The 27,322-nt window shown below is 35.3% G+C and overlaps 1 protein-coding gene across 3 annotated transcripts in view; it reads left to right on the top strand.

Moving 5' to 3' along the window:
- The window catches only part of LOC115217005 (sodium channel protein type 4 subunit alpha B-like), a 155,490-nt gene that overhangs the window by 90,849 nt on the left and 37,319 nt on the right, over positions 1-27,322 (top strand). For 2 of the 3 annotated variants that reach the window (XM_036507622.1, XM_036507621.1), the window contains 6 exons: positions 3,702-3,813; positions 6,969-7,019; positions 11,850-12,121; positions 13,210-13,383; positions 13,590-13,937; positions 26,883-27,201. In XM_036507622.1, coding sequence (XP_036363515.1) covers positions 3,702-3,813; positions 6,969-7,019; positions 11,850-12,121; positions 13,210-13,383; positions 13,590-13,937; positions 26,883-27,201 — 1,276 coding nt within the window. The remainder of the gene's footprint in view (positions 1-3,701; positions 3,814-6,968; positions 7,020-11,849; positions 12,122-13,209; positions 13,384-13,589; positions 13,938-26,882; positions 27,202-27,322) is intronic. The other variant, XM_036507623.1, reaches the window with a different exon arrangement.

Genomic DNA, 27,322 nt, shown 5'->3' with positions numbered 1-27,322 from the left:
CAAATCAAGAGAATAGGAAGGGTGATCAACCAGTTCAAAGCCACAGTCATACACAGCAGTCATTGAAAGCAAGCACTTGTGTGCTAGAGCATTGTCCTGATGAAACAAGACCCCTTTCATCAATTTTTCTAGGCATTTGGTTTTGATAGCCTTTCAGCAAGTTGACATAGTACTCTCTGTTGATGGTATGGCCCTTTTGAAGATAGTCAATAAACACAATGCCTTTTGTATCCCAAAAACTGAGGCCATCACCTTCCCTGCAGATGAAACAACTGCAGAATAGCTCAAGCAGTGAACCAATATCTTGCAACACTTTTACTTTCTGTGTTCAAAGTCTGCCCTGGTTATGTTTGTCTTTCATTGTTTCAGAAGTGATCAAATAAATTCTAGTCATTACTGAGAATCAATTGAATTGATTCTGCTTTCCCTCAAATTTATGACATTTGTCAATGAGGTAAATCAATAAAATAAAATACCACTTAAGTACTGGGATCAATGTAATTCATTAAGCTGCTAACCCCCACCCTATCTCAAACCTTGTAAAATAGAAAATGTAATACAGAAAATTATTATTGCTTGTTATAGTCATTATTATTAGGGTGGTGAATTTGCAAAATTGTTAGAGTATCAGAAAGAAACCTTGCAATATTTCTTCCAGCACTTTACATTCTGAGTTTAGTTCCTGCCTAGGTCAACTTTACAATTAATCCTTTCAGGGACTATAAAATACCAGTCAAATAATGTGTTTGTGATATAAAATAAACCCTTCCCATCAAAATTGCTGGTTTTGTACACAAATTGGAAACATTACTATTATTATCATCATCATCATCATCATCATCATCATCATCATCATCATCATCATCGTCATCATTTTCATCATTATCATTATGGATTTCCCTTATGTGCCAGTGTGGACATGGATCAACCATAGTGGGTCATCCAGATCATATCTAGATAGAGTGTCTATTAGACGTGTAGATAGGAATGGCATTGGATGTTCACAGTTGAAGCTAGCTAGCTACACAGACCATAACTCTGTATCTTCTCAATCAACATAAATAGGATATATAGGCAGTTCCAGTTACTGGAAGTTAAATGTGCCCTTATCAGCATACAAAAACTGCAGGGACTGGATTAGTAAATTAATCAATTGGCAGTTGACAGGAGTAATTGTCACTTGTGAGGTGCTTTGAAATAGACAATTATATCATAATTTATTGTGTTTAGAAAAGTGCTAGTAACAGAGAAATAGATTGGGAGATAACTAGTTAGCAATCAAGAAGCAATTGTTAAAAACATCGCAACCAATATACTAGCTGCAAGAATGGCCCTTGACCATTTCTGTGACAGGAAACATTGTCAAAGCTTAGGCCCTTGTGCTAAAGCATAAAGGAACAAAAAGCTGTCTGATGGGCTTCAGAAATGGAGGCACAACACAGCAACAAAACCACAATTAGATCTTTGACAGTTTGAAACAAGTGCACGCTACTCAGTTCTGAGATGTATGAACTTTCCAGCAACACTTTGACTAACTTTGGGGCAAGCAATGGGTCAGAGACAGCAGTGGATTTTAATTCTTCTCTTGACTGCCTACTGCAGCTCTCACCAGAATACATGAGGTTCTGCAGAAAGCTAATAACAACTACTGAAGTACAGATGGCAATGAGTAGTTGCACAAATAAAAAATTACCTGGTTTGGAAAGTTTCCCCTATAAATTCTCTGAGTCCATATCAGACTTGTTTGATGAATTCTTAGCAGGTGTCCACTGCAACAGGTATCTAGGAGAATTCCTAGTGCTGTGAGTTGGGGAGGGGTAACACCTATAACTCTGCTAAACACAGAGTTTATGATTTTGGTCAAGGTATCATCAGTAGTCTGGTTGGAGGAGTGTAAACATGTGCAGTCCCAAACAGGTCAATCCATGACAACCTCCATATTATGCAATGCATGATAGAGAGAATTGGGAACAATATTGGCTTTGGTGGGGTCCTAATCAGTTTGGATTGGTCAAAAGCATTTGATAGATTTGAGCATCATTACTTGGAAGCTGTCATTAAATCAGCCAGGTTTGAATCTGTTTTCAGAAACTGGATCACTTCAATGCACTGCAACATTTGAACAGTTGTCAAAGTAAGAGTATACTACTCTGGACTATTTTGCATCGCATGCTCAGTCTGACTGGGACTCCCTCTCTTGCCTCTTCTGTACATGCTGGCTCTGAAGCCACTGCTGTGGAAATTAAAACAGTTGAGGGGCATCTCTTTTGAATTGGGTCTCAGGAGGATCATAATAGTTTATGCTAATGACATCCCCATAATGTTAGATGCCATCAAAGTAGAGACAGTTGGCTCCATTCTAAAGGAATTGGAAACAGTGGTAAGAGCCAAGATCAACCTGAACAAGTCATTGGAATTGAAGTTTGGCACCTGGAGAGGCAGGTCAATGTCATCAGATGGCATTATGGATACTGGACGGATAGACTGGTTAAACTGCTTGGGTTTGGGTTTAGACAGACCTGAACTCTAGGTAAAATAGAACTGGGATAAAGTGACAAAGTGGGCAGCCAATCTTACACAGAAATGGGATACAAGGAAGCTATCTCTAAAAGGTTAGGCAGAGACGGTGAATGCCTATATCACCTCTCATTATTATTTACCACCTGACAGTTATGCATTGCCCCATGCTGGAGAATCTGTTGTCTGGTTTCTTGTGGAAGAGATGTATTTCACAGGTCAGGTGGTCCATCTGCTGCTAGCACCCTCTGCATAGTAAGTCAGGCATACTTTAGCTGCTGAGAAACATACTGAGACTATACCATCTACAGAGTCATGAGGCACTTTTTTCTACAGCTCAAATCCTTGATGGAGCTCAAGTCCTAGATGAAGCAAAGACCGAGATGTTTTCTTGTATCAGTAGGGTTCATCATCATCTTTTTTTAATACTATATACTATGTATACTTACTTTTCGTGTGTATGTGTACACACTTTCGATGCTTACATTTCAAAGGTTTTTATTTTTAACTCAATTCCATGTAAACCTCCCAACACACACTTTATAATCACTTTTTGTATCTTCTTTTTCATTGTCATCATTGTTGTTGCCATTGTCATTGCCATGATGATGATGATGTGGATCATCATCATCATCATCATCATCATCATCATTATAATTATCATCATCATCATCATCATCATCATCATCATCATTATTATTATTATTATTATTATTATTGAAAGGATAGAACATCAGATTTCTAGTTCCTGTTTCATTATTTAGTATATCTTTTTCAAAAGGTGTTGTAAGTTACTGATACTTTCTTTTTCTTGCACATGGTTACAAATGTAGTGTTGAGCACTAATTTTCAATAGTCAATAGTCAATAAAAATCAGCCACTTCGTACTTGTTTTATAAATCCTATTGTAGTGCAATCAAAATGATCTTTGGCTAGATTTCATCTCACAAGATAGAGGAGGAAAGCGTAAAGTAAATCATGCTAAGTTCTTAGTAAAGTGGTCTTCCATTCATCACACAAATATATTTCTGGTCATGAAAAATATGAAACTTTCAAAAATAAATGATAGTTTACAAATAATAATTGTGTAATTTGTATTATACTTTTAATTACTTGATTGCAAATCACTGTCTTTAGTTGTTTTAATCAATTTTTTTCTCTATTTCATTACATTAATCTTTTAGGAATCCATTAGTAGTGGTGGTTCCGATTGTGAAACCGCTAAAAAGAAGAATTATGCGAATAATCCCTTTCTTTGTCCAAGTTCAAGTGCATCTAATGTTGTGGACATGAAGGGTAAGTATTCTCTTCTATTAAGATTTTCCTCTTTAATTAAATCTCTCTTTCTCAAACTATCTATTTTTTTGTTATTTGCATGTACGTGTGTGTGTGTGGATGGGGGGGGTATGCATTTAAACACACAAGAGGTAACAACTAATATTTTGTACTACATCCATTATGTATACATTAATGAGCATAGAAGTATGCTTAAACCAGCCTAATCTGTTTTATATGTGCAACTCTAATTCAGTATACATCCCATAGTACTTCATGAGTCTGGATTTTAGATCATTGCCACCTACTTTAAAGATAGATCAAGGTTTCCTCAACTGGAAGTTTTTCTTTGCTGTTTGTCACTTCCGATTTTCCAATATTTTACCCCAAAGAAATGGATACTGCATGCATGGAAAATATGTATGAAGATTCTAATGGTTTGTTTTTCAAAAGTTATGAACCAAAGTGTTGAATGGTTACTTTGACAGAAAATCATTCACTAGGATTGTATTCCTCAAATTTCAGATAACAAATATGGAATGATTGAAGCAAATTCAATATGGACTGATTAATATAATTTGTTGAGCAAAATTTGTGTGTTTGAGAAAGAGGAAGCTTGTTTCCTTTTTATATAAAACATATATGTATATATAAAAATAAACAGCTCAAGCAGCACTACACATGTTTCAGTATATATATATATATATATATATATATTTAGTGAGGGAAGAAATGGAGCTGAACCTTGCAGCCTTTGAAACATATGTAGAAAATAATAAAAAGGAACTTTGTAAAATCTTCGTTCAGCTCCATTTCAAATTTCCACACTAAGGCACGGTTTTGAGACCCCATGGTCGTAACCTCAACCGTGATTTTTCTGTTGTGATTTTTGCTACCCAGGTATCGGTTATAATTTGAATAATCCGTAACAAGATAATTCATTTATCCATTTCAATAAATATATATATATATATATATATATACGTAAATATCAAACAATCAAAATTAGTGCTCAACACTACATTGATGGATAAAAATTCCTTGTGTATTAAGGCTACCCTAACCCTAATTCACTCTGCCAGAAATTTGTAAATGACATGCTGTACTGCTTGACATTCATACTAGAAGCTCCAATACGAACATTTCAGAGTGTTTGGGTGTCAATCTGAGGACAGTGCAGGGGATTCAGAAAGAGTCTAATGGGTGATTACAGAGGTATAGCAGTTCAGAAAACTTACTCTGGTCATTCTGATAAGAAAAGGGTGAGATGCAGGCCATGATTGACAACAATCCTTCCAAGTCAGTCAGGTCCATTGCCAGGGACATGGGAGTGTCTGAGTTTCTTATCAGGCAGATAGTGCTTGAAGACATTCGGTATTCCTCATACAAGATGAGAAAGGGCCAATTTTTATCACAAGCCATCAAGGACAAGAGGAAAAACTGTGCTATGAAGCTTTTGAGCAAACTCAAGCATCCCCTCCAACTGAACGTGCTTTCATTTTTCTCAGATGAGAAAAATTTCTGCCAGGATCAGATGATGAACACACAGAAGAACTGTTGACTTGCTGTGTCCCCAAAACATGTACTGGGAGTGATAAAAGTCAAACACCCAGTCAACATTATGGTGTTTGGAGTGATCATTAGTAATGGTGACATTATGCCTCCATTGATTTTCCCACACAGCCTCAGACTCATTGATTATTATGTATGGGGCACAGTTGAGACCAACAAAACTCCTTGTAACACCAAAGATGAACAGAAGGCAAGGGTTATGGCAGCATTCACCAACTTAAACAAGGAGACTGTCCAGAAAGTTGCAGGAGATTCTGAAGTCATCTGGAAGTTGTGGTCAAAACCAATGGCGATTTCATTGAATAATTTTACTCTTTAGTATTTCAAAATATTTTTATGTAACTTTGGTAACTATATCTCTTAAAATGAGATGTCAGTGTTGTTTTCATTTTTGTGTAATTTAGATGTCAATTTTTTCACCACACCCTGTATATATATATATATATATATATATCAGTGGCAACTCCGGTACTCAGGCTGTTTGAGCTTAGCTGAGTATAAATTTAGTAAAGTTAATGTGTATTTGCAAGCTGATTTAATTTCTGCCAACACTGACTTCAAGAATGTAATTGCAGCCAATAACTCAGGCTCCTTTTATTGAGCCTGGTCACAGTTCATTTATTTTCATTCAGCATCTGGCGATCATCTTCGAGGTGCCTTGTGTCAAAAAATATCATTCATAGCAAATGTTCCCTCAAAATTATTCACACACACCTGACTCAGGCTCGGTTGTTACAGCCCAAGTTGTTATCTATAATTATAAAAATTAAAAGTAATTAAAATTCAATGTTTTCTTGAAACAATAAATTTCTATAGAGATTAAGATTTAAATTCCAATCTATGAAAAATTTCCATTCTACTATATTCTTAAAAGAACAAGAAATTATCCAGCAACTCAGGCTAATATGAATGAGTCTGAGAGGTGTAAAAGACTAACTGGCATCTCTTGTCAAGAGTACAGGCAACAATCAGATCACTGATGTTTGTTGTGCACTCCCCTGTCGTTATTTGATTGTTGTTATTCTGTGCATCTGTGTGCAAAGATCACTTGTGTTTAGCATGGTTGCTTTATTTTAAGCCTTAATTTAGAAATGGAGAAATACATAGTGCTAGATATAAAAAAAATAAGCCATTTGGGGCTAAAAATATTGCAGAAAAATGTGAAATTCTTTGAGCAGGCATGTGTTTTATGTGAAATCTGTGATGAGCCTGAGTGACAAAACCTGTGATGAGCACAAGTGATGAAATCTATGATGAGCCTGCGTGACACTGATAATCTGGAGTTGCCTCAGATCTATATATATGTATGTATGTATGTATGTATGTATGTATGTATGTATGTATGTATGTATGTGTCTATATATATATATATATATATATATATATATATATATATATAGCATCTTTACATTTCCAGTTGAAGATTTTATCGAAAGTCACATCCAAAATATAACTTCTCCACTTTTATTATTTTTAATCCAATTCTTACCAATACAGACCTAATTCTATAAGTAACCTTGAATATATAATGAAAGTATATGAAGCTGCATGTTTGATGTTTTCAAGTTAACTCTTTTAACACGTACTTTCTCATCCTATTTCAGATGTCATGGTTTTGAAAGATTTAATAAACCATGCGTCGGGCGCAAGATCAAGTAAGTCTTTGTTGTTTTTTAATCATTTCTCTATTGATATTCTTATCCTTGGAACATTGTTCAGCTTTTTCCCTGATTTACTATACTCACTTAAAGCACTCTTTGTTGAAACCAGCTACTAAATGATCTATGATATAAATATTTTTCTTTATCCTTTCAGTTCTGCATTTCCTACACTTTCTTTTTTTTCTTCTTTTTCTTTTGCATTCTTATGTATCATTTACATTCTGCTTGGTAAATCATGCCAATTTCTCATCCCTTATAGTTTATTACAATTAGTCAGCTATTCAAAAATAAGATTTCTTTGGAAATCTGGTGCACATTTTTTGTAAGGCTGGGTGATGTTTAGACTCAGTATGCTCTGCTTTCTTAACTTATTTTTAATTTTACTATCAATCCTTTTGGACAAGAATACATCAACTTCTTCCAGAAGATAACCACAATCTGAATAACCAGAGAGGGAAAGAGAAGTGAGATGAGAGAGTTGTCTAATTTTTTTTATAAGCATGAAATTAAATCTTTTAAAGATTTATTGCTTCTCTCAATCTTACAGCCTAGCAGAAACTACTAATGTAACATAGCTCTGCTCCATCAGAGATGAGCTGGAGCTGTATATCAGCTTCTTTCATTGAAGTTTTCTTAATTTCTCTGTCTCCCTCCAGTAGTGGAAACAACCAGCCTTGCTGGTTTGGATAATTGTGAAACACTTATACCTGTTTAAGTTTGTTAGGCCAAGAATATAAATTGAAAGTTTCTCATTCCAGATATATAGCAGAATACAAGACAACTGGAAATACTGATGACTTGACTGAAAATAGCAACTCAGAGGAAAAGTTGCTGCTTCAACATGAACCAAAACAAATCAATCATAACTTGGGTCCTTTTCCCCTTACAAAATATATGCATCAAACAATGTTGGTAGCTTCAGCAATTTTTCAACAAATACAAAAGATAAAATACTTGTTCAAGAACTAAAATAACAATAGGCTTTTAAAAATTATATTACTAAAACCATTTAGCACTCAAATTTTTCATTGTATATATTCATACATGCAGTTATGTTTTGAAGGTGAAAATGGCTCTTCACAATGTAATTGCATATATGCATATGCACATGCACACACGCACACACACACACACACACACACACACACACACACACACACACACACACACACACACACACATACACACACACACACAAAATCACCTTGGCTCTGTCTACTATATAGTGACTGAAACACATGCCAACATCACTTCATCATGAAGATGAGACAACAATACAACAAACTGCAAGGAACTCATACAAAAATATGAAAAAGCCATAAAAAGGGAACTAGAATAGAGACATAAATTCAATGCAACATATAAATACATTCATTTATGTGTTTGTGTGTGTGTGTGTATGTGTATGTGTAGCTGTGGGTGTGTGGGTTTGGGTGTGTGTGTGTGTGTATTGGAGATTTAGGCACACAGTTTTTGTGTAAATTTCTAAAACAAAGATATAATGTTGGATTAGTATTATTATTGTCATCATTATTAAGGCAGTGAGCTAGCAGAATTGTTAGCATGCCTGGCGAAATGCTTAGTAGTACTTCGCCCATCACTACATTGTGAGTTCAAATTCCAAGGTCATCTTTGCCTTTCATCCTTTCAGGGTTAATAAATTAAGCACCAGTGAAACACTGGAGTCGATGTAATCGACTAGTCCCCTTCCCATAAATTTCAGGCCTTGTGCCTTTAGTAGAAAAGATTATTATCATTATTATTACTACTACTACTGCAAAAATATTTGACAAAAATATAGTTACAAATCATTAGTGTATATCAGAAAGTTGACAAATTCAGCTTGCACTTACTAACAAAACCTAACAAGGCCCACAAAATTCCCAATTTTGACAAATATATGAAAAGAAACCGCACTAAAAACATCATATCTTAATTTTGAAACACTTGCTGCATTACAATATAGTAGTAACAGCTTTTCCTTATATCACTTTCCATATATAGCTTTAATCATATGCAACTCACCTTAAGTGCCATTGCATTATTTTTTGGATATGTTATAAAAAGAATTAAACATTGTTTTAATGTATTTTTAGTGAAATTACATATAGCAATTATTATGCATTTGTGTGTATGTGTATGCTTAATATATTTGAGTGTGTGGATAGGTGTGCTTATTTGCAGGAATGTATGCAAATAGATAAAATATGAAATCATGGAAATATATGTACATGGTTGGGAATGTGTTTATTTAGTTTTGCATGTGCAGGTACAAAAATAGAAGACATAGTGTAAAAATAGATGCATGTGTAGTAAATAACAACAGATATATATATATAGTTTGTATGTACATTTTTTTTTGTTCATACTGTTAGTAGATGTTTCCTTTATAATAGAATAAGAATAATAAAATGACATGATTCTTGTTAAAATATAGTCAGAGGCACTCATTAGTAGTATGCTTATCTCCTTGTAGATTCAATTAGGCAATTGTATGTAATGTATGGCTTAGTCAGAAAAGAATGGGCCATGGCCATGACTTTTTTGCAGGGCTTTCAAGATTGGTGGAGTAAAGAGAAGGAACCACACCTCATTCTTTGCTACAATATAAGCAGGATATCAAGGAAAATTATTATTTTGGAAAATTATTATTTTGGAAAATTATCTTTTGCTTTCCTGTAAGGCCAAGAGTTGAGGCAACAGATTAAGCCTAACAATAGCAAATGCAACCAACTTACAGGCTTCCACATAATTCCCATCTACCCACTTTCATTTACAGGGCTTGGTTCTACCCAAGATTTTTGGTAGATGACACTTTCCCAAGATTTTATACAGTGGAATTGAACCTAAGACTATATGATTGTGAGATGGATCATATTACATATTTATTTTGATTGTGGTGGATCAAACTTTTACTGGAATATTCAGACTTTCAAAAAGTTCAAATACATCTGCATCCATTATGTCTTTCAGCTTTTTGGCAAAGTTGTTTCCATCAATTAGCATTTTATACTTGTATGGTATGATATAATACCTCTGGGGAAGATAGTATTTTTTAGTAAACTGTTTTATGAATTCTCAATAAGTTTTTACACTGTATATCTTACATAAGTTCAGCTATCTGATTAGTTCACAAATTCAAACAAGTTTGGTCCAAATGTCAGTACTTTCATTTCTCCCATGTCATATGAACTTATCCAAAATTGTGAACTTTCAATGAGTTTCTTTTTTCTCTTTTTACATCACAAATCAACTCTTGGTTGCCTCAGATCCCATTCATATTTGCTACATAATTGTCAGGTTCTTACTTACTGATACATACCCACGCATAGCTTTCTGTTGAGGAGGGATGAAGAGCATGTTCTGAGGAGAGTGATTGCATTTGAGGTAAATGGAGCACAAAAGTGAGGTATACTGAGGAAAAGCTGGAGGGAACAGGTGGAGGAGGAGATTGGGAGGGTTGGTTTGAAAAAGGAGGATGTCCAAAACCAGGTGAAATGGTGTGAGGGTGGTTGCTATGGCATTGAAGTAGATGCGATCACCCCCATTAACAGGGACAAAACCCAGATTTAAAACACTGGATGATGATGATGATCTCCTCCGAGTTTGTATTCAGGTCAAGTTATTTCATTGCTTTGAGATTGCATTAAACAGTTTTTCTGAAGTGTTAAGGTTACTAGGAACTTTGGAATATTAACATTGGAAATATTCATTTCTGCAACACTTTTTAGAAGATACTGCCTGAGAGATAAGATGTGGCAATTTATTTGTTATTGCTGCTGTGAAATTTGCCAACCCTGTCATGTATCCCAAAAAATGATCATAATATATGAGAAATTGAACATGCATCTATTCTATAAGCCTCCAAAATTCTTCAAATAATCAGTTAAACACTGATTGAGCTGCATTTCTCCTTATTTTATAGACAATCTTACATGTAGACTAAATCAATGTAAGTTTGAGTAGAAACACAAAATCACTGTTACTGGTGTTTCAATTTTCATGTTTGTCAATGAATAAATATACAAGTCAATGAACAAATATACAAGTCAATGAATAAACATACAATCATTCCTTCTCCTTCTTGAGATGTTAGCTCAAAAGCATAATTAGCTATTCTCTCTGTATTTTTCACCTTTCTGGTACCAGCTAAGTGAAGCAGAGAAATTTAGTTCCTGTGATAGGATAAGAAGTTTACAATATTCAGTTGAAAGACCATCATGTATATATGGTAACTACTTATAGATATATCCATATGTTACTTAATGTCCCTATATAATAATAGAGTGAAGTTTACATTTGCTATGTGATTTTGTATGCATGTGTTTGTATGAAAGCAACAGTCATTATTACCTTTAAACTTAAAATCACTATGATATATATTTGATGCAGTATTATTTTAGACATATAAATTGTAGATTATTTTTACATATACATATGTATATTATATTATTTTAAATATATAAATGTAAAATGTGTGCATGAATATATATATATTTACACATATATATATGTATGCATATATATGCATGTGTATATGTGTGTTATATATATATATATATATATATATATATATATATATATATATATATGTATGTATGTATGTATCTATAACCTCACATCTGTATGCACACACATACATACATGTACATGCACACATGCACACAACTCTCATGCGCACATACACACACACACACACACACATACATTTGCACTCACACAGCTGAAGCTAAATTACCAACATATAAAGTTTGAGTGACATGACTTCCATATTTTTATGTGTAAATTTTCTTTGTTATTACATTTGTTCACCTTTACTTGCAGGTTCTGTCAGTTCAACATCTTTACTTGCAGGTTCTGTCAGTTCAACCGCTTCTCAACCTGAGTTGCTTAAGGACAAATTGTTCCGAATTTTCTGTGCTTGGGATTGCTGGCCGCCCTTTAAGACATTGCAGGGATATATTGGATTTTTCATTATGGATGCCTTCGTGGATCTGTTTATAACATTGTGCATCGTATTAAATACCGTTTTTATGGCTATTGATCATTACGATATGTCGAAAGGTCTACAAGATGCTTTAGAAATGGGCAACTATGTAAGTATTTTTCAAAGGGAAAATATATTCTGATGCATAAACACACATGGTAGAGCAACAGACTTTGCAATATTTAGTCTTATCCCTCAGTTTTCTAATTTCATGTCTGACCACAATCAATTTTGTTTTTCATGCCTCTGCGTAAAATAAGTATACATAATGTAATCAAATGAATAAACTATACCCTTCTCCCACAAAACTGCAGTCTTGTGGCAATATGACAATTATTATTATCATCATTATTATTATTAAGATAGTGAGCTAGCAGAATCGTTAGCACACTGGGCAAAATGTTTAGCAGTATTTTACCCATCACTACATTCTGAGTTCAAATTCCACCAAGGTCTACTTTGCTTTCAGCCTTTGGGGGTTGATAAATTAAGTACCAGTGATACACTAGGGCCAATGTAATCGACTTACCCTCTCCCCCAAGATTTCACTCCTTGTGCTTCTAGTAGAAAGGATTATTATTATTATTATTATTATTATTATTATTATTATTATTATTATTATTATTAAGGCAGTGAGCTGGCAGGATTTTTAGCACTCTGTGTTGCTGCATTCTGAGTTCAATTTCTGTGGAAATCAACTTTGCCTTTCATCCTTTCAGAGTCGATAAATTATGTACCAGTGAAACACTGGGATCAACATAACCGACTGGTCCCCTCCTACTAAATTTCAGGCCTTGTACCTCTAATAGAAAGGATGGTTATTATTATTATTATTATTATTGTTATTATTATTATTATTATTATTATTTATACATATATATATATATATCATTTTTTTAAACTTTTTTTAACTAAAGTTTTTTGTTTCACTAAATTGAAAGTAAATTCTATTTTTGCTTCATAGCTACCAAATAATAGATATTCATCGACTTTGCAAATATTTAGATTTTCACACTCATCCTACCCATCTAGCATTAGAAAATGTGATGTCAAACAATGAAAAAAAGAAAATATGTTTGCATACAAAGAATTGATCTTAAGAATTAGTTATTTATGTCAATTTATTATTTTAACATAGATATCATTTTATGCTAACTTTTAGGTTTCTGATTTGATGTATTCTGTTATGTTTTCCAGGTTTTTACAGCTGTTTTTGCAGCTGAAGCCTTCCTAAAAATTCTCGCTCTCGCGCCGTCAACCTACTTCAGAGACCCTTGGAACATCTTCGATTCTTTCATTGTATTTTTAAGTTTAATGGAACTGGGATTAGAGGGAGTACAAGGCTTATCTGTTTTACGGTCTTTCCGATTAGTGAGTATATTTTGTTTTGAATGTATTCTACTATTTAATATAATCAATCCATAAGAGTTATATTGACTGTTTATAAAACTTTTGTCAAAGCACTCTCAGAATTATTCTTAAAAAAACTTATTTCTATTTATATTAATAATTATGAACAAAATTTTAGCTTATCTGATTTACACAGATTTAATTCTTTCTTTGTTTTTCTATTGCAGCTTCGAGTGTTCAAACTCGCAAAATCTTGGCCTACCTTAAATATGTTAATCGGCATTGTAGCCGGAACTATGGGTGCCCTCGGTAACCTGACACTTGTGTTGGGCATCATAGTGTTCATCTTTGCTGTCATGGGACAGCAATTATTTGGAGAAAAATATGAAATTCTATCGAATTTTGAAGATAATGAACTCCCTCGATGGGGTTTTAGAACCTTTTTGCACTCATTCATGATTGTATTTCGTGTATTGTGTGGCGAATGGATTGAATCCATGTGGATGTGTATGAAAGTATCTGGATATGCCTGCGTACCATTCTTCTTACTAACCATGATCATTGGCAATCTTGTAGTAAGTATTATCACTTTGTTACTCTTTGTTTCATTTATTCAACATTAATTAAGTTTTCTCTACAATCCATAAGAGCTCAGAGACCTTTACATATTTATTGCCTTCTTGCTTCAGGCAAGGCTCATTACTTTACATGCTTTATTTCTATCAACTTGAACAGAAGCAGATCATCATATCTGACAACTAAATTAAGAAACCACTCAATTAAAAGCAAACATTCTAATAATTCCTTCCTCCAATAACAAATACAGAACAGTAAAACATGTTTTGAAAAACAAGAAAAGGTAAAAACAATAACTATAAATCAAGATTAAGCATGTTTTTATAGGGGGTATCATATTTGAGAACATTTTTTAAACAATAAGATGATTCTTTTGAACTTACCATTGTTGTAAAAATATGTTCAACGTATTTAAGCTGTTGTTTATTAGATAATTTTACAGATGATACCCTTTGTACAATTTAACCTTTTAACAATGAAAGAAATTGAGTAATGAGCCTTGCTCCAGGAACACCCCATATATTTAATTTCTCTTTTTATTTCAAACCAGTTCTAAAAAAAGCCTTTTGTTTGATATGTTGTTGTATAAATATGTTCAGCATATTTAAGCTGTTGCTTATTAAATAATTTTACAGCTGATACCCTGCGTACAACTTAACCTTTTAACAATGAATGAAGTTGAGTAATGTGCCTTTCTCTAGGAATACCACACTTATTTAATTTCTCTTCTTATTTCAAACCAGTTCTAAAAAATGTCTTTCATTTGATATATTGTTGTAAAGAGGAAGAAAACTTCTTCATAACAAATTAGAATCTTACTACAGTTCTGTTGTAGTGAAAATGGTACTCCCCTTCCCACATGACAGAGTGGTATAAGCCAGCCTCTATAATATATATATATATTTTGGGTTCGCTACTACTTTGTTATCTCCCCTACTTCTTCGCTCTCCTGTGTGACCTTTATATCCAGCATTCACCATGAGATATTGGTAGCCACTACACACATTTTTTTAATCTCCTTGTTTCTTTCTGTGTTCCTTTATGTGGAAGAGCGTAGGCTCGAAACGTTAAAGACTTTTTCAATTCCCAAGCGTTATACTAATACATCTGTTTGTTTTCTACACCACCTGTCTTCGTCTTTTGTTTTTTCATGAATTCTCTGTATGTATATATATATATATATATATATATATATATATATATATATATATATATATATATGTACATATATGTGTGTGTGTGTATAGAGATATTTATATATACATTAGCATAAATAATTATTCATTTATTCCCTGTTATATGATTTTCTACCTTTATATACATCATCATCATCATTGTTTAATGTCTGCTTTCCATGCTAGCATGGGTTGGATGATTTGACAAAGGTCTGGCAAACCAGATGGCTGCACCAGGCTCCAATCTGATCTGGCAGAGTTTCTACAGCTGGATGCCCTTCCTAACACCAAGCCCTCCGAGAGTGTAGTGGGTACTTTTACACGCCACCAGCACAAGAGCCAGTCAGGCAGTACTGGCAATGGCCAAGCTCAAATAGTGTTTTTATGTGCCACCTGCACAGGAGCCAGTCTAGCAGCACTGGCAACGACCTCGCTCGAATGTTTTTTCACGTGCCACCAGTACAAGTGCCAGTAAGGTGATGCAGGTAACGATCACACTCAAATGCCAGTCTTTGAATTTGATTTTGATTTCGATTTCACTTGCTTCAACAGGTCTTTGCAAGCAGAGTTTAGTGTCCAATGAAGGAAAGGTATGCATAAGTGGGCTGGTTACACCCCTGGTATAAGCCATGAGATTATGGTCTCACTTGGCTTGCCGAGTCTTCTCGAGCACAGCATATTTCCAAAGGTCTCGGTCACTAGTCATTGCCTTGGTGAGGCCCAATGTTTGAAGGTCATGCTTCACCACTTCATCCCAGGTCTTCTTGAGTATACCTCTTCCACAGGTTCCCTCAACCACTAGGGTGTGGCACTTTTTCACACAGCTATCCAAATCCATTCTTGCTACATGGCCATACCAGCACAGTTGTCTCTCTTGAACACCACATCTGATGCTTCTTAGGTCCAACTTTTCTCTCAAGGTACTAACACTCTGTCGAGTATGCACACTGACATTACACTTCCACCAGAGCATACTAGCTTCATTCCTTGCGAGCTTATGCATGTCCTCAGCAGTCACAGCCCATGTTTCACTGCCATGTAGCATGGCTGTTCGTACACATGCATCATACAGTCTATCTTTTACTCTGAGCGAGAGGCCCTTTGTCACCAGCAGAGGTAAGAGCTCTTGAACTTTGCCCAGGCTATTCTTATTCTAGCGGCTACACTTTCAGCGCACCCTCCCCTGCTACTGACTTGGTCACCTAGGTAACAGAAGCTATCAACAACTACTAGTTTTTCCTCCTGGAATGTGGCAGAAGTTGTTCTCTGCAAATTTTCAGTGTTTATTTCTCCTGAGCATCTGCCACATACAAAAACTATCTTCGCAGTTAGTCTTCCTTTGATATTACTGCACCTCTTATGTGTCCACAGCTTACACTGGGTACATCTTATAGAGTTTCTACCTATGCCCTTTCTACAGATCGAGCAGGGCCATCTACCTGAAGGGATTTGTGGTTTGCCTGTCTTCCTACTTATTAGGACTTTGGTTTTAGCTAGGTTGACTCTAAGGCCCTTCATTTCTAATCCTTGTTTCTACACTTGAAACTTCTCCTCTAGTTCTGATAGTGACTCAGCAATAGGGCAAGGTCGTCAGCATAGAGGAGCTCCCAGGGGCATCCTGTCTGTTATTGCCTGATAAATAGGATGGGGCTGAGGACTGAACCTTGGTGGACCCCTACCTCTACTCAGAATTCTTCACTGTACTCGTTGCCAACCCTCACCTTACTGACAGCATCCCTGTACATGACTTGCACAGCTCTCACTAACCATTCATTTATCCCAAGTTTCCTCATTGACCACCAGATAAGGGATCGGGGGACACTGTCAAAGGCTTTCTCCATGTCAACGAAAGCCAGGTACAGAGGTTTATCTTTGGCTAGGTATTTCACCTGCATCTGTCTTACCAGAAATATAGCATCAGTGGTGCTTTTCCCTGGCACAAACCCAAACTGCATCTCATCTAAACTGACTTTGTCCCTAATTAGTTGGGCTACGGCCCTCTCCATGACCTTCATTACCTGATCCAACAACTTGATACCTCTGTAATTATTTGTATCTAAAGCATCACCTTTACCTTTGTAGCAGTTGACTATTATGCTGCTACACCAGTCATTTGGTATGACTCCTTCGTGTATCAACTGGTTAACTATACAGGTGACTAGGCTACAGCCGACACTGCCAGATATTTTGAGCATCTCTGCGGTGATTCCTGATGGGCTGGGAGCTTTCCCTGTCTTCATACACTTAATTGTTATATCGGCCAAGGTACTGTCAACTTGGATAGCTGGTCCCTCTGTTGGGTTGACATTCTAAATTAACCATTTACTGTTTTTAAACATTTATAAACATTTAATATACATAAAAACACGATTAACTTATTTTATTTTACTTAACTGTATCCAGTTGTATTACATAATAGATAAATTTATCATAAATAGACATTATAAGTTAATATAACTTTTAACAGTTATATGAATAATTAAGTTTTATAAGAAATCCCAGTAAGATATTTAAATGAACTAACAGGTTTATAAACTATTCCGTTCGCCTTTTTCTTTAACTAAATGCAAGTCAATGACATAATACACATAGTACTTATCAGATAAATACATAATATGCATTTTCTAGGTATATAAATAAATGAACTGATGGGTTGGATAGTTTGACCAGGGCTGGTAAGCTTGGAGGCTGCACCAGACTCCAGTCTTATTTGGCATCGTTTTTACAGTTGGATGCCCTTCCTAACGCTAACCACTCCAAAAGTGTAATGGGTGCTTTTACATGCCACCAGTATGGGTGACAATTGCTTGACACCGGTATCTGTCATGGCTGCAATGTTGCTCAATGGGTTTGATGGGTCTACTTCTCAAGCATGACCTAATGCCAAAGGTCTCAGTTATTGCCTCCATGAGGTCACTAGTCATTGCCTCTGTGAAGCTCAAAGTTCAAAGATCATACTTCACCACTTCTTCCCATGTTTTTCTGGGTCTACCTCTACTACAGGTACCCTCGACAGTTAGAAACTGGCACTTCTTTACACAGCTGTCCCCATTCATATGCATCACATGACCATACCAGTACAGTCATCTCTCTTGCACACCATATTTGATGCCTCTTATGCCTAATTTTTCTCTCAAGATGCTTACACACTGTCAAACATGCATACTGACATTGCACATCCAGCAAAGCATACTGGCTTCCTTTCTTTCAAGCCTATGCATGTCCATTGCTGTCACAGCCCATGTTTCACTGCCATGTAGCATGACTGTTCACACACAGCATCATACAATTTACCTTTCACTCTGAGAGAGAGGCCCTTTGTTGCCAGCAGAAGTAGGAGTTCTCTAAACTTTGCCTAGCCTAATTTTATTCTCACAGCTATGCTCTCAAAGCATCCCCTCCACTACTAACTTGGTCACCTAGATAATGGAAGCTATCTACTACCTCTAGTTTATCCCCCTGGCAGTTGATGGAGTCTATTTTCTGCATATTTTCAGCGTTTATTGTACTTGTGCATCTTCCACATACAAAAGCTGGTATCCTCTGATATTGCTGCATCTCTTATGTGTCTAAAGCTTGCACTAGTTACATCTTATGGAGTTTCTACCTATGCCTTTTCTACAGATTCAGCAGGGCCATATACCTGAAGGGATTTGTGATTTGTCTGCTTCCTACTTACTAAGACTTTGGTTTTTGCTAGGTTAACTCTAAGGCCCTTCGATTTTAGACCTTTCTTCCATACCTGAAACTTCTCTAGTTCTGGTAGTGATTCACCTATAAGAGCAAGATCATCTGCATAGAGGAGCTCCCAGGGGAAGTCTGTCTTAAATTCCTCTGTTATTTCCTGGAGGGCTATGATAAACAAGAGAAAGCTGAGCACAGATCCTTGACGAACCCCTACTTGTACCCTGAATTCTTTGCTCTACTTATTGCCAACCCTCACTTACTGGTAGCATCCCTGTACATGGCTTGTACAGCTCTTACCAACCACTCAGCTATCCCCAGTTTCTACATTGACCACTAGATAAGGGATTGGAGGACCTTGTCAAAGGCTTTCTCCAAGTCAACAAAGGCCAAGTACAGAGGTTTATCTTTGGCCAGGTATTTCTCCTCTTACCAGAAATATAGCATCAGTGGTGCTTCTCCCTGGCACAAAACCACAAATAAATTAACTATATGTCTTTAACTCTCCATTTTCTTACATTATTAATTTTACCTAATATAATAATCCATAATGCATCAGAAATTTTCTTCTAATGTGATGGAGATTAAACCAGTGAAATTTTGGATTTATTAATCCCTAATGAGGATAAGATATCCTTGAATTGACCATATATGTGTGTGCATGTACTGTAATGTTATTTATTACATACAATAAATAAGATAACCAGACAAGAGTAAAAACAATGTAACGAACTAACAATCAATATTCCTTGTGAACTAACCAACTGACACCTTCTCACTTCACTGCAAACTAACACGAACATCACTTGACTCCAAACTCTGAACTTACTCGGGTTATTACTATTTATACTTTACTCAGACCAGTCTATCTCTTGCAAGGAGGTATCGTAAATCTCATCACATTTCTCTTTCGAGATTTCAATTAGTGTGAGGAAGCGGTATTTTTTTTTTTCTTTCCAGCACCTCTCCTTTTTTTTTTTTTTTTGAAAATTTAATATCTTTTTCGTTTAGGTATTACTTCCAGATATTCAGTCTGTTTTCGTTTTCTGAAGCTAGTTCTACAGGGTTTATTATCTCTCAGTGCTGGCACTTCAAACATATCATAGAAGACGTCCATTGGTATTACTCTTTGTTCTTCTGTATGTCTCATCTTTAACTGGTTAAGGTGTCTCTTATGTTCCAAACGTTGTCCTTTAATTAAATACATCATGTTACCTAATCTTTTGATTACACAGTCATCCTCCCAACCTTCTTTACCATTTTTGTAATTTTTAAAATAAACGTTATCTCCTTCTTCGAAATATTTTGTAATATTTCTTGTATTTCCTTCAAATGCATTTTTTGTCTTTCCTTTATATGTATTTTTTCCTGGCAATAATTCATCGAAGATCGATCTTATTTTATGCACAAACATTAGCTCTACTGGTGACTTTCCTGAATTGAACAGGTTGGCAAATCTTTCCACCTGCCCATTTGACCTCGAGTGGCAGGGCAGGATAAAGATGTGCTTTATGGCATGTATTTTGCAAAACTTTCTTAATTCATATCCCATGAATTGTGTTCCATTATCTGAAACCAATATGTCTAGAACACTGTTTCAAGCAAATAACTCGAGTAGGAACTTTATTGTTGTCATTGCTGTGGGTATATTACATCTGCATACCTTTGACTGCTTTGTATAGCTATCCACAATGATTAGATAGTATGCGCCGTTCACTGGTCCACCATAGTCGATATGTATCCTGAATCATAGGTTCTCAGTCTCGCCAATGTGCAACCTCTATATGCTTTCACCAATGTCTCTATGTCTTTGTCCATAGTCGGCCAATATACACAGCTCCTCATTAAAGCTTTCATTCAGGACATTCCCTGGTGTCCACAATGGAATTGTTGTAAAACTCATTTCTATAGTGCACTTGGTACTACTAGTCTCTGCACGTACATTAAGACATTGTTGCATAGTGATAAATTATTTGAATTTGTATTTTTATTATGCTTATTTTTCAATGTTTCTTTCATTCTTGTAATGTAACTATCCTCTACAGATTTCATTTTTATATCATGTGCTGTCACTGACAGTTCCCGGATTATATTATACACAATGCTCCTTACTTCATTTCCTGACTGCAATGATGCTATCACAGTCTCTTTTAATGGTTCCATGCACTTGGGAATTAGCTTTGATAAACAGTCTGCATGACCAATATTTTTCAAGGGAATATACTGCATCTTGAAATTGTAGTTCAGCAACATTGTACCCCAGCATTGCAGTCGGTTTGCTGTATGGGTAGGCAATCCCTTCTTTGATCCAAAACTTGATAGTAATGGTTGATGGTTGGTTTGTAATAAAAAAAACTTCTACCATGTAGAAATTTGTGAAATTTTTTTACCACAAAAGTAATCAATAGAGCCTCCTTCTGTGTCTGACTATACTTTTTTTTCTGCTGCTATCAGCGAACATGAAGAATGAACAACTGGCTTCATATTTCCATCTTTATACTTGTGTAGCAAGACTGCTCCTATTCCATACTCCGAAGCATCAGATGCTTCAACAATGTCCAATCTAGAGTCGAAATGCATTAGTGATAAGTCAGAAATTAGTATTTTCTTTATGCCTCCAAATGCATTTTGGTACTTTACTGACCAATTCCATTTTACTTCTTTTTTAATAAATCGTTTAATGGTGCTCTCAATTTATGTATATTCCGAATGTAGTGTTGATAGTAATTTACTAAGCCAAAGAAAGCTTGTAATGTCAGTCTATTCATTGGAGAAGGCATATTCTTGATTACATCTGCCCCCAACGGATCAGGACATTTTCCATTCTTATCTATGATTTGACCTAGGTATTTGATTTTAGGCAAAAAAAATTCACACTTCACTGAGTGTGCAACTATAATCCTTAATTTTTTAAAGACACACTTCACATGCTTGATATGCTCATTCATCAATTCGTTTTTAACACGCCATCAAGGTAAGGAGTAACAAATTGACAGTATGCCAACATCATGTCCATCACCTGTTGAAATATTGCAGGTGCTACCTTCAGTCCAAAAGGTAGTCTATTGTATTTGTATAGACCTCTCTGTGTGTTGACTGTTAACAGCTTTGAGCATTTTTTATCTACTTTGATTTTTAAATTTAAATCAGACAGATCAGTTTTGAAAATATTTTTCCTCTGTTTAGTTTTGTAAAAATATCTTCTGGGGTGAGTAGTGGATAATGATTCATTTTTAAATAGTCATTTAAACCAGTTGAAAAATTAGCACACAACCTAATTTTGTTATTTTTCTTTTTTATACATACAGTCGGAACAGCCCATTTCATATAATCACTTTTTCAATGATTCTGTTTTTTTTTTTCAATCTGTCCAACTCATCAGCCACTTGCTTTATTGCCGCAAAAGGCTCTTTCCTATTAGACTTGAACATAAGTGTAACATTATCATCTAATTCAAAACATGCTTCAGTCTTTGTACATAGACCTTGTTTGTGAGTATTTGCAGGAACATTTTAAAAAAATTTTCTCTATAACTCTCCAGGCAAATTATTTTTAGAGGTACAACCATTTACGTTTTTACAGTAGAGATTTATGGGGAGGTCCCATAAATCAAATAATTCAAACCAATCGGTACCAAACAGATCAGTTGCATTTTTAATGACAAACACTTTCGCTTTGCATGTTTTCCCCTGAAATGTGACATTAGTCCACATTTCGCCTATGAAATGTAATTTGTCACCCATCACATTACAAGCAGATTTTGCTGTTTTTCTTAACATAGGTTTCCCTATTTTCTTCCATGTGTCCATATTATTATTGAAATATCACTTCTAGTATCTAATTGAAGTTTAATATGCAATCCATTTATTTTTACATGTTCGAATTTGGTGGGGGGGGGGATCAATTTTTGTTTCTGCTGAGAGCACCCTAGGATTTTTAATGTTTGACCTTCATAATTTTGTTCTGCAGTGTGATCTTTTGTGACCAATTCTTTTGCAACTGTAACATTTTGGATTTTTAAATGAACAATCTTTTCTTAAATGTATTCCGACCCCCCCCCCTATCCCCCGCCGCTCCTATAACATGGATTAGGACGTGGTGCTCTTTTATAGTTGTACTTTTCTGGTCGGCATATCTGTATCTTTGAGGAATCCTTTTCTTGAAATTTTCAACATTGTCTTTCAGGTTTACCATCTTTTGGCATTCTTTTGCCACAGACTGTAAGGTTAAATCTTGGTTTGCTTGTTCCAATTTAGAAAGAATTCTTGCCCGAATTTCTGTACCTTCACTTGCTGTAAGACCTTGTATGAAAATAAGACACTTGAACATCTCAGGTGTAAGTTCTTTGAGTTTAAAATTTCACACATCCTGTTGACAGTTCTTGCATATGTGATAAAATCACCATTCTCATTTTCCGTTATAATCCAATGCTCCAATAGAGAAGTTTTATCACCAAATATGTTAAACAGTAATTCTATTGTTTCTTTAAAACAAATTTCATTGGGTTTTTTGGGCAATATGAAAATACAGTAACATTCATACTCTAACAGAACTAATTTTTGCAATAACAGTCTCACTTTTTGTTCGTCCAACCATGATTTGCAATCTTGCTTAAAAATCTACTTATACCTTCTGTAGTATGATGCAAAAGTTACAGCCTCCTCTGGGTAATAAGTGAATTCATTAATTGAGTTTAAAATGCTGTCTGGCGAAATCAAACTTACCTCATTTTCGGACTTCTTTGAATATAGCTCTAAAAATCATTGTTGTAGTTGTTGCTGTAATAGTTACTTCTGCAACTCCTGTCACTCCTCTTGTTGTTGCTTTTTGCAACTGTACTATGGAAGTTGATAGGTCTTCCATTATTTAACAATTTGTATCACAAACAAATTGTTAAATAATGTATGTGAGCTTTGAAACCCTCGTCACCAGATGTTGTAACATAATTTGTTACATACAATAGATAAGATAACCAGACAACAGTAAAAACAATGTAATGAACTAACAAATCTCTTAACGAACCAACAATCAATTTTCCTTGTGAACTAACCAAGTGACACATTCCGACTTCACTGTGAACTAACACAAACTTCACTCAACTCCGAACTTGTTTCTTTATTACCCACAAGGGGCCAACAAAGAGGCGACGATACATGTACATGTGGGGACATATAACACAAAATAAAAAACAAAATTTAAATAAAATTATAAATATGATTATATGAAATGAAAATGAAAATATGGAAATGTGCTATCCACCCCACATTGAGCAGCAATACTTACTTCTGTGTGAATCCCTTTATCACATCGATACCATATTTCAGTAGTAGTTCTTCACATTGTATGTTATCTGGTATATTTTTAATGTCTGTATATATTTCCCAATATTTCAAACCTTGTTTATGTTTCTTCACTTGTTCCATCTGTCCTTCTGAAAATAGCATGCATATATTCCACCCTATTTTATCCTGATAACCATCTGTACTCACAAACTTTGCTGTCTTCCAACTCGTTACCATCCCGATTAGTTCCTTATTGTCCTCGTCCGTCATAATGCAAGTGTAGTTTACTTTATGGGGATAGGAATCTTTTGTGCTTTGTTGTGTCTGTGATTCTTTTTTCTTTTTAGCTTGTCTAGGAGAGGAATGGGTAGGTTCGGTGTTTGTAGGAAGAGGGTGGGTCTCAGAGGGTATGGGTGGTGCGGGCAAAGTTTGGGGTTCCGCACTACACTTATTTCTCTTCTTCCTTTTGTCATCTGCTACTCCATTCTTCCTCTCTTTCTTCTTCTTTTTCTTTTTCCTCCTCTAGCTTCTTTCCTGGTATTTCTTCTATTGTTCACTTTTGTAGAGGGCAGTGTGCTCTAATGTGGCCTTTTTTGGCCACATTTAAAACAGCAAGGAGTCCTGCCCTCCACCCACACTTTCAATACCAGTTCACCAATTGACACAGTCTCCGCCAAATTTTCCAGTGTCTCCACCACAGCTTTGTAAAATCAGGTTGACCGTCTGTCTCTTCCACACTGAGCCGTCCATTTTTGTGGCTTGGAGGATGGCCACCTCCTTCTTGCTACCCAGGAGAATAGTCGCCATGACCCAAGCCACATCAATTTCTGGTGGAACTCCCTCCACTCTTATCCTTGACGTCCTTCTTCCCATATATGTGGGTAGATGGACCACTTTATTTGTTTTTATTGTTCTCATTGCTTTCTCTATTGCTTTTGGTTTCAACTTGAATAATACTATTATGGATCAAATTTACTCCCTCTGGTCAGATACATAATGTCTGGACAGACCAAGCACAATGCCTTTTCAATGATCCTTTCTTCCACATGTTCAATTCTCCTGTTTTCCATCGAGTATACTTTGTATATCACAGTTTTTCTGTCAATCTGTTCCATTTTCTTCAGGGGTGGTGACAGCTTAATGTCACCACCTACTCTATTTCCCATTTTACTGTAACTTTCGATGTTGAAGAGGTCTACTCCCTCTTCCTCACCTCCACCGCCTCTGCAAAACTTTTCTTCCCCAGAACTTCATCCCCCCTTCGATGGCATGAACCAACTCCTCCTCCAAAGAGGAAAATTCTGAACCACTAAGTTCCAAATAGTACATTCTTGTTGCTTATTTCTCGGTACTATCAAGAGAAAGCACAACTTTAAACTGCTGCTAAAGCAGCACAGAAACAACTAACAATTTAACCAACAATAATTTTAACAGCAACTTTAAACATTAGCTAACTTTTAGTACAACAAATTTATGACTGCAAACAACTTCACTCAACTCCAAACTCTGAACTTACTCAGATCGTTACTATTTATACTTTACTTGGACCAGCCTATCTCTTGCAAGGGAGTGTCATAACTCTTATCACAACAATATATATAAATGCAAATGAATCCAAGTTGAGAAAATAGTAGATAATACAACTTTGTGAAAATAAAGAATTGGAATATTGATAGATGGAAAAATAAATTGAAATAGCTTGTATGCTCTGTTAATTTCTTTGCTTACAGCTCTGCTTTTAACACAACAAACTTTGATGCGAATTTCTTCTGTTAATTCATGAATACCTAAACACTAAGTTTATTAAATAGTTTGGCTTTCATAGTAAAGCCAAGTCATTAGGGCAGACTACACCCCAACCATTATGCTAAATAATGTTTCCAGAATTACCTCCTATTCTTAAAAAGCTAATAAATTTCCTATTCCTTAGTAACATTTCCCTGAATTCATGAATGCAAGTAACTGTATACCCCATTTCCGACCTTCTTAACCATTAATATATTACTTATACATCTAACACTCCCAAGATCATGTTTTCGGTTTTACAGCACATGCTCTCTCTCTCTCCCCCTCCATGAAAATTGGTGCTTTGGGGATGTCTCAAAAACCCAACTGATTGACAAGCTTACTCACCACCATCAGTTACAGAGGTGATAAGAAAACATGTAACATTCAATTCAAATACTACTGGTTAACATGGTATAAACACTCTTTTTGTAGCTGTGGTTCTCATAAGATATTGCTCAATATAAATCAGACAGCACCATTAAAAGAAAAGTTTTACAAACATTGTAAAAGGAGAGGTAACTTGTGTGTTGCTGATATACTAGTGTGTTACAGGTATATTTTTATTGACATTGGTACAAGGCCAATCTAAAGGAGAGTGTTGTTTTCAATTGAGTGTTGATCTTCTTTTATGATTGGTACTTATTTTCTTCTACCTTAGAAGATTGAAAGACAAAGTTGCTCCAAGTGGGATTCAAATTTAGGTGCATCTGTCAACATTATGTTGAGAGATGCAACTAAGTGCAGTAAATAGCTCATGCTTTTACAATTTCTGTCCTTCCTCAAGAGACTTTATATTAGGTACTGTCTAGACAAGCTGCTTCACTGTGTCTACAATACTATTCTAAATACAAATTGTTCTAGTGTCAATATTTCTTTTATCCTTCAGAATCACTAGGGATATAGTTTCATCCCAACTTTCCTCAACATTTATTGTTTAAAGATGTGGTAAGAAATCTATCTTTCTAACTGTTCTCTTTTCCATTTTTTATGAGTAACCATATTTTGACACTTCCAGGTACTCAACCTATTTCTTGCATTGCTCTTATCCTCATTTGGTGCCGAAAGCCTTCAAAGTTCAAAATCAGATGATGAACCCAATAAATTACAAGAAGCTATTGACAGAATTGTCAGATTCTCACATTGGGTTAAAATGAGTCTATTGAAATGTGCAAAGCACACTTTTAATAAGAAAAGACCAGCGAACATAGCTGAGCTACCAAAAATAGATGTGAATGGTAAAAAAACATTATTAGATGGTCACGCAATCATTGGAAATGGAAAGTTTGGAGATAAAATAGAAGTTGATGAAAATGCAGTAACACCCACTAATCAAGGTAGGTATTATAAACAGATTTTATTTTTATTTTCTTTATTGTATGCACACACATGATTCAAATTTTGGAGGAAAATGTACTGTAAGATGGAGTATCAAGCAGACAAATTAGGAACCAGCAA

This window comes from Octopus sinensis, linkage group LG11 (genome assembly GCF_006345805.1).
Source record: "Octopus sinensis linkage group LG11, ASM634580v1, whole genome shotgun sequence".
NCBI classification, from domain to species: domain Eukaryota; kingdom Metazoa; phylum Mollusca; class Cephalopoda; order Octopoda; family Octopodidae; genus Octopus; species Octopus sinensis.
Note: the sequence above shows the minus strand (reverse complement) of the source record. Positions and strands in the feature narration are given on the sequence as shown.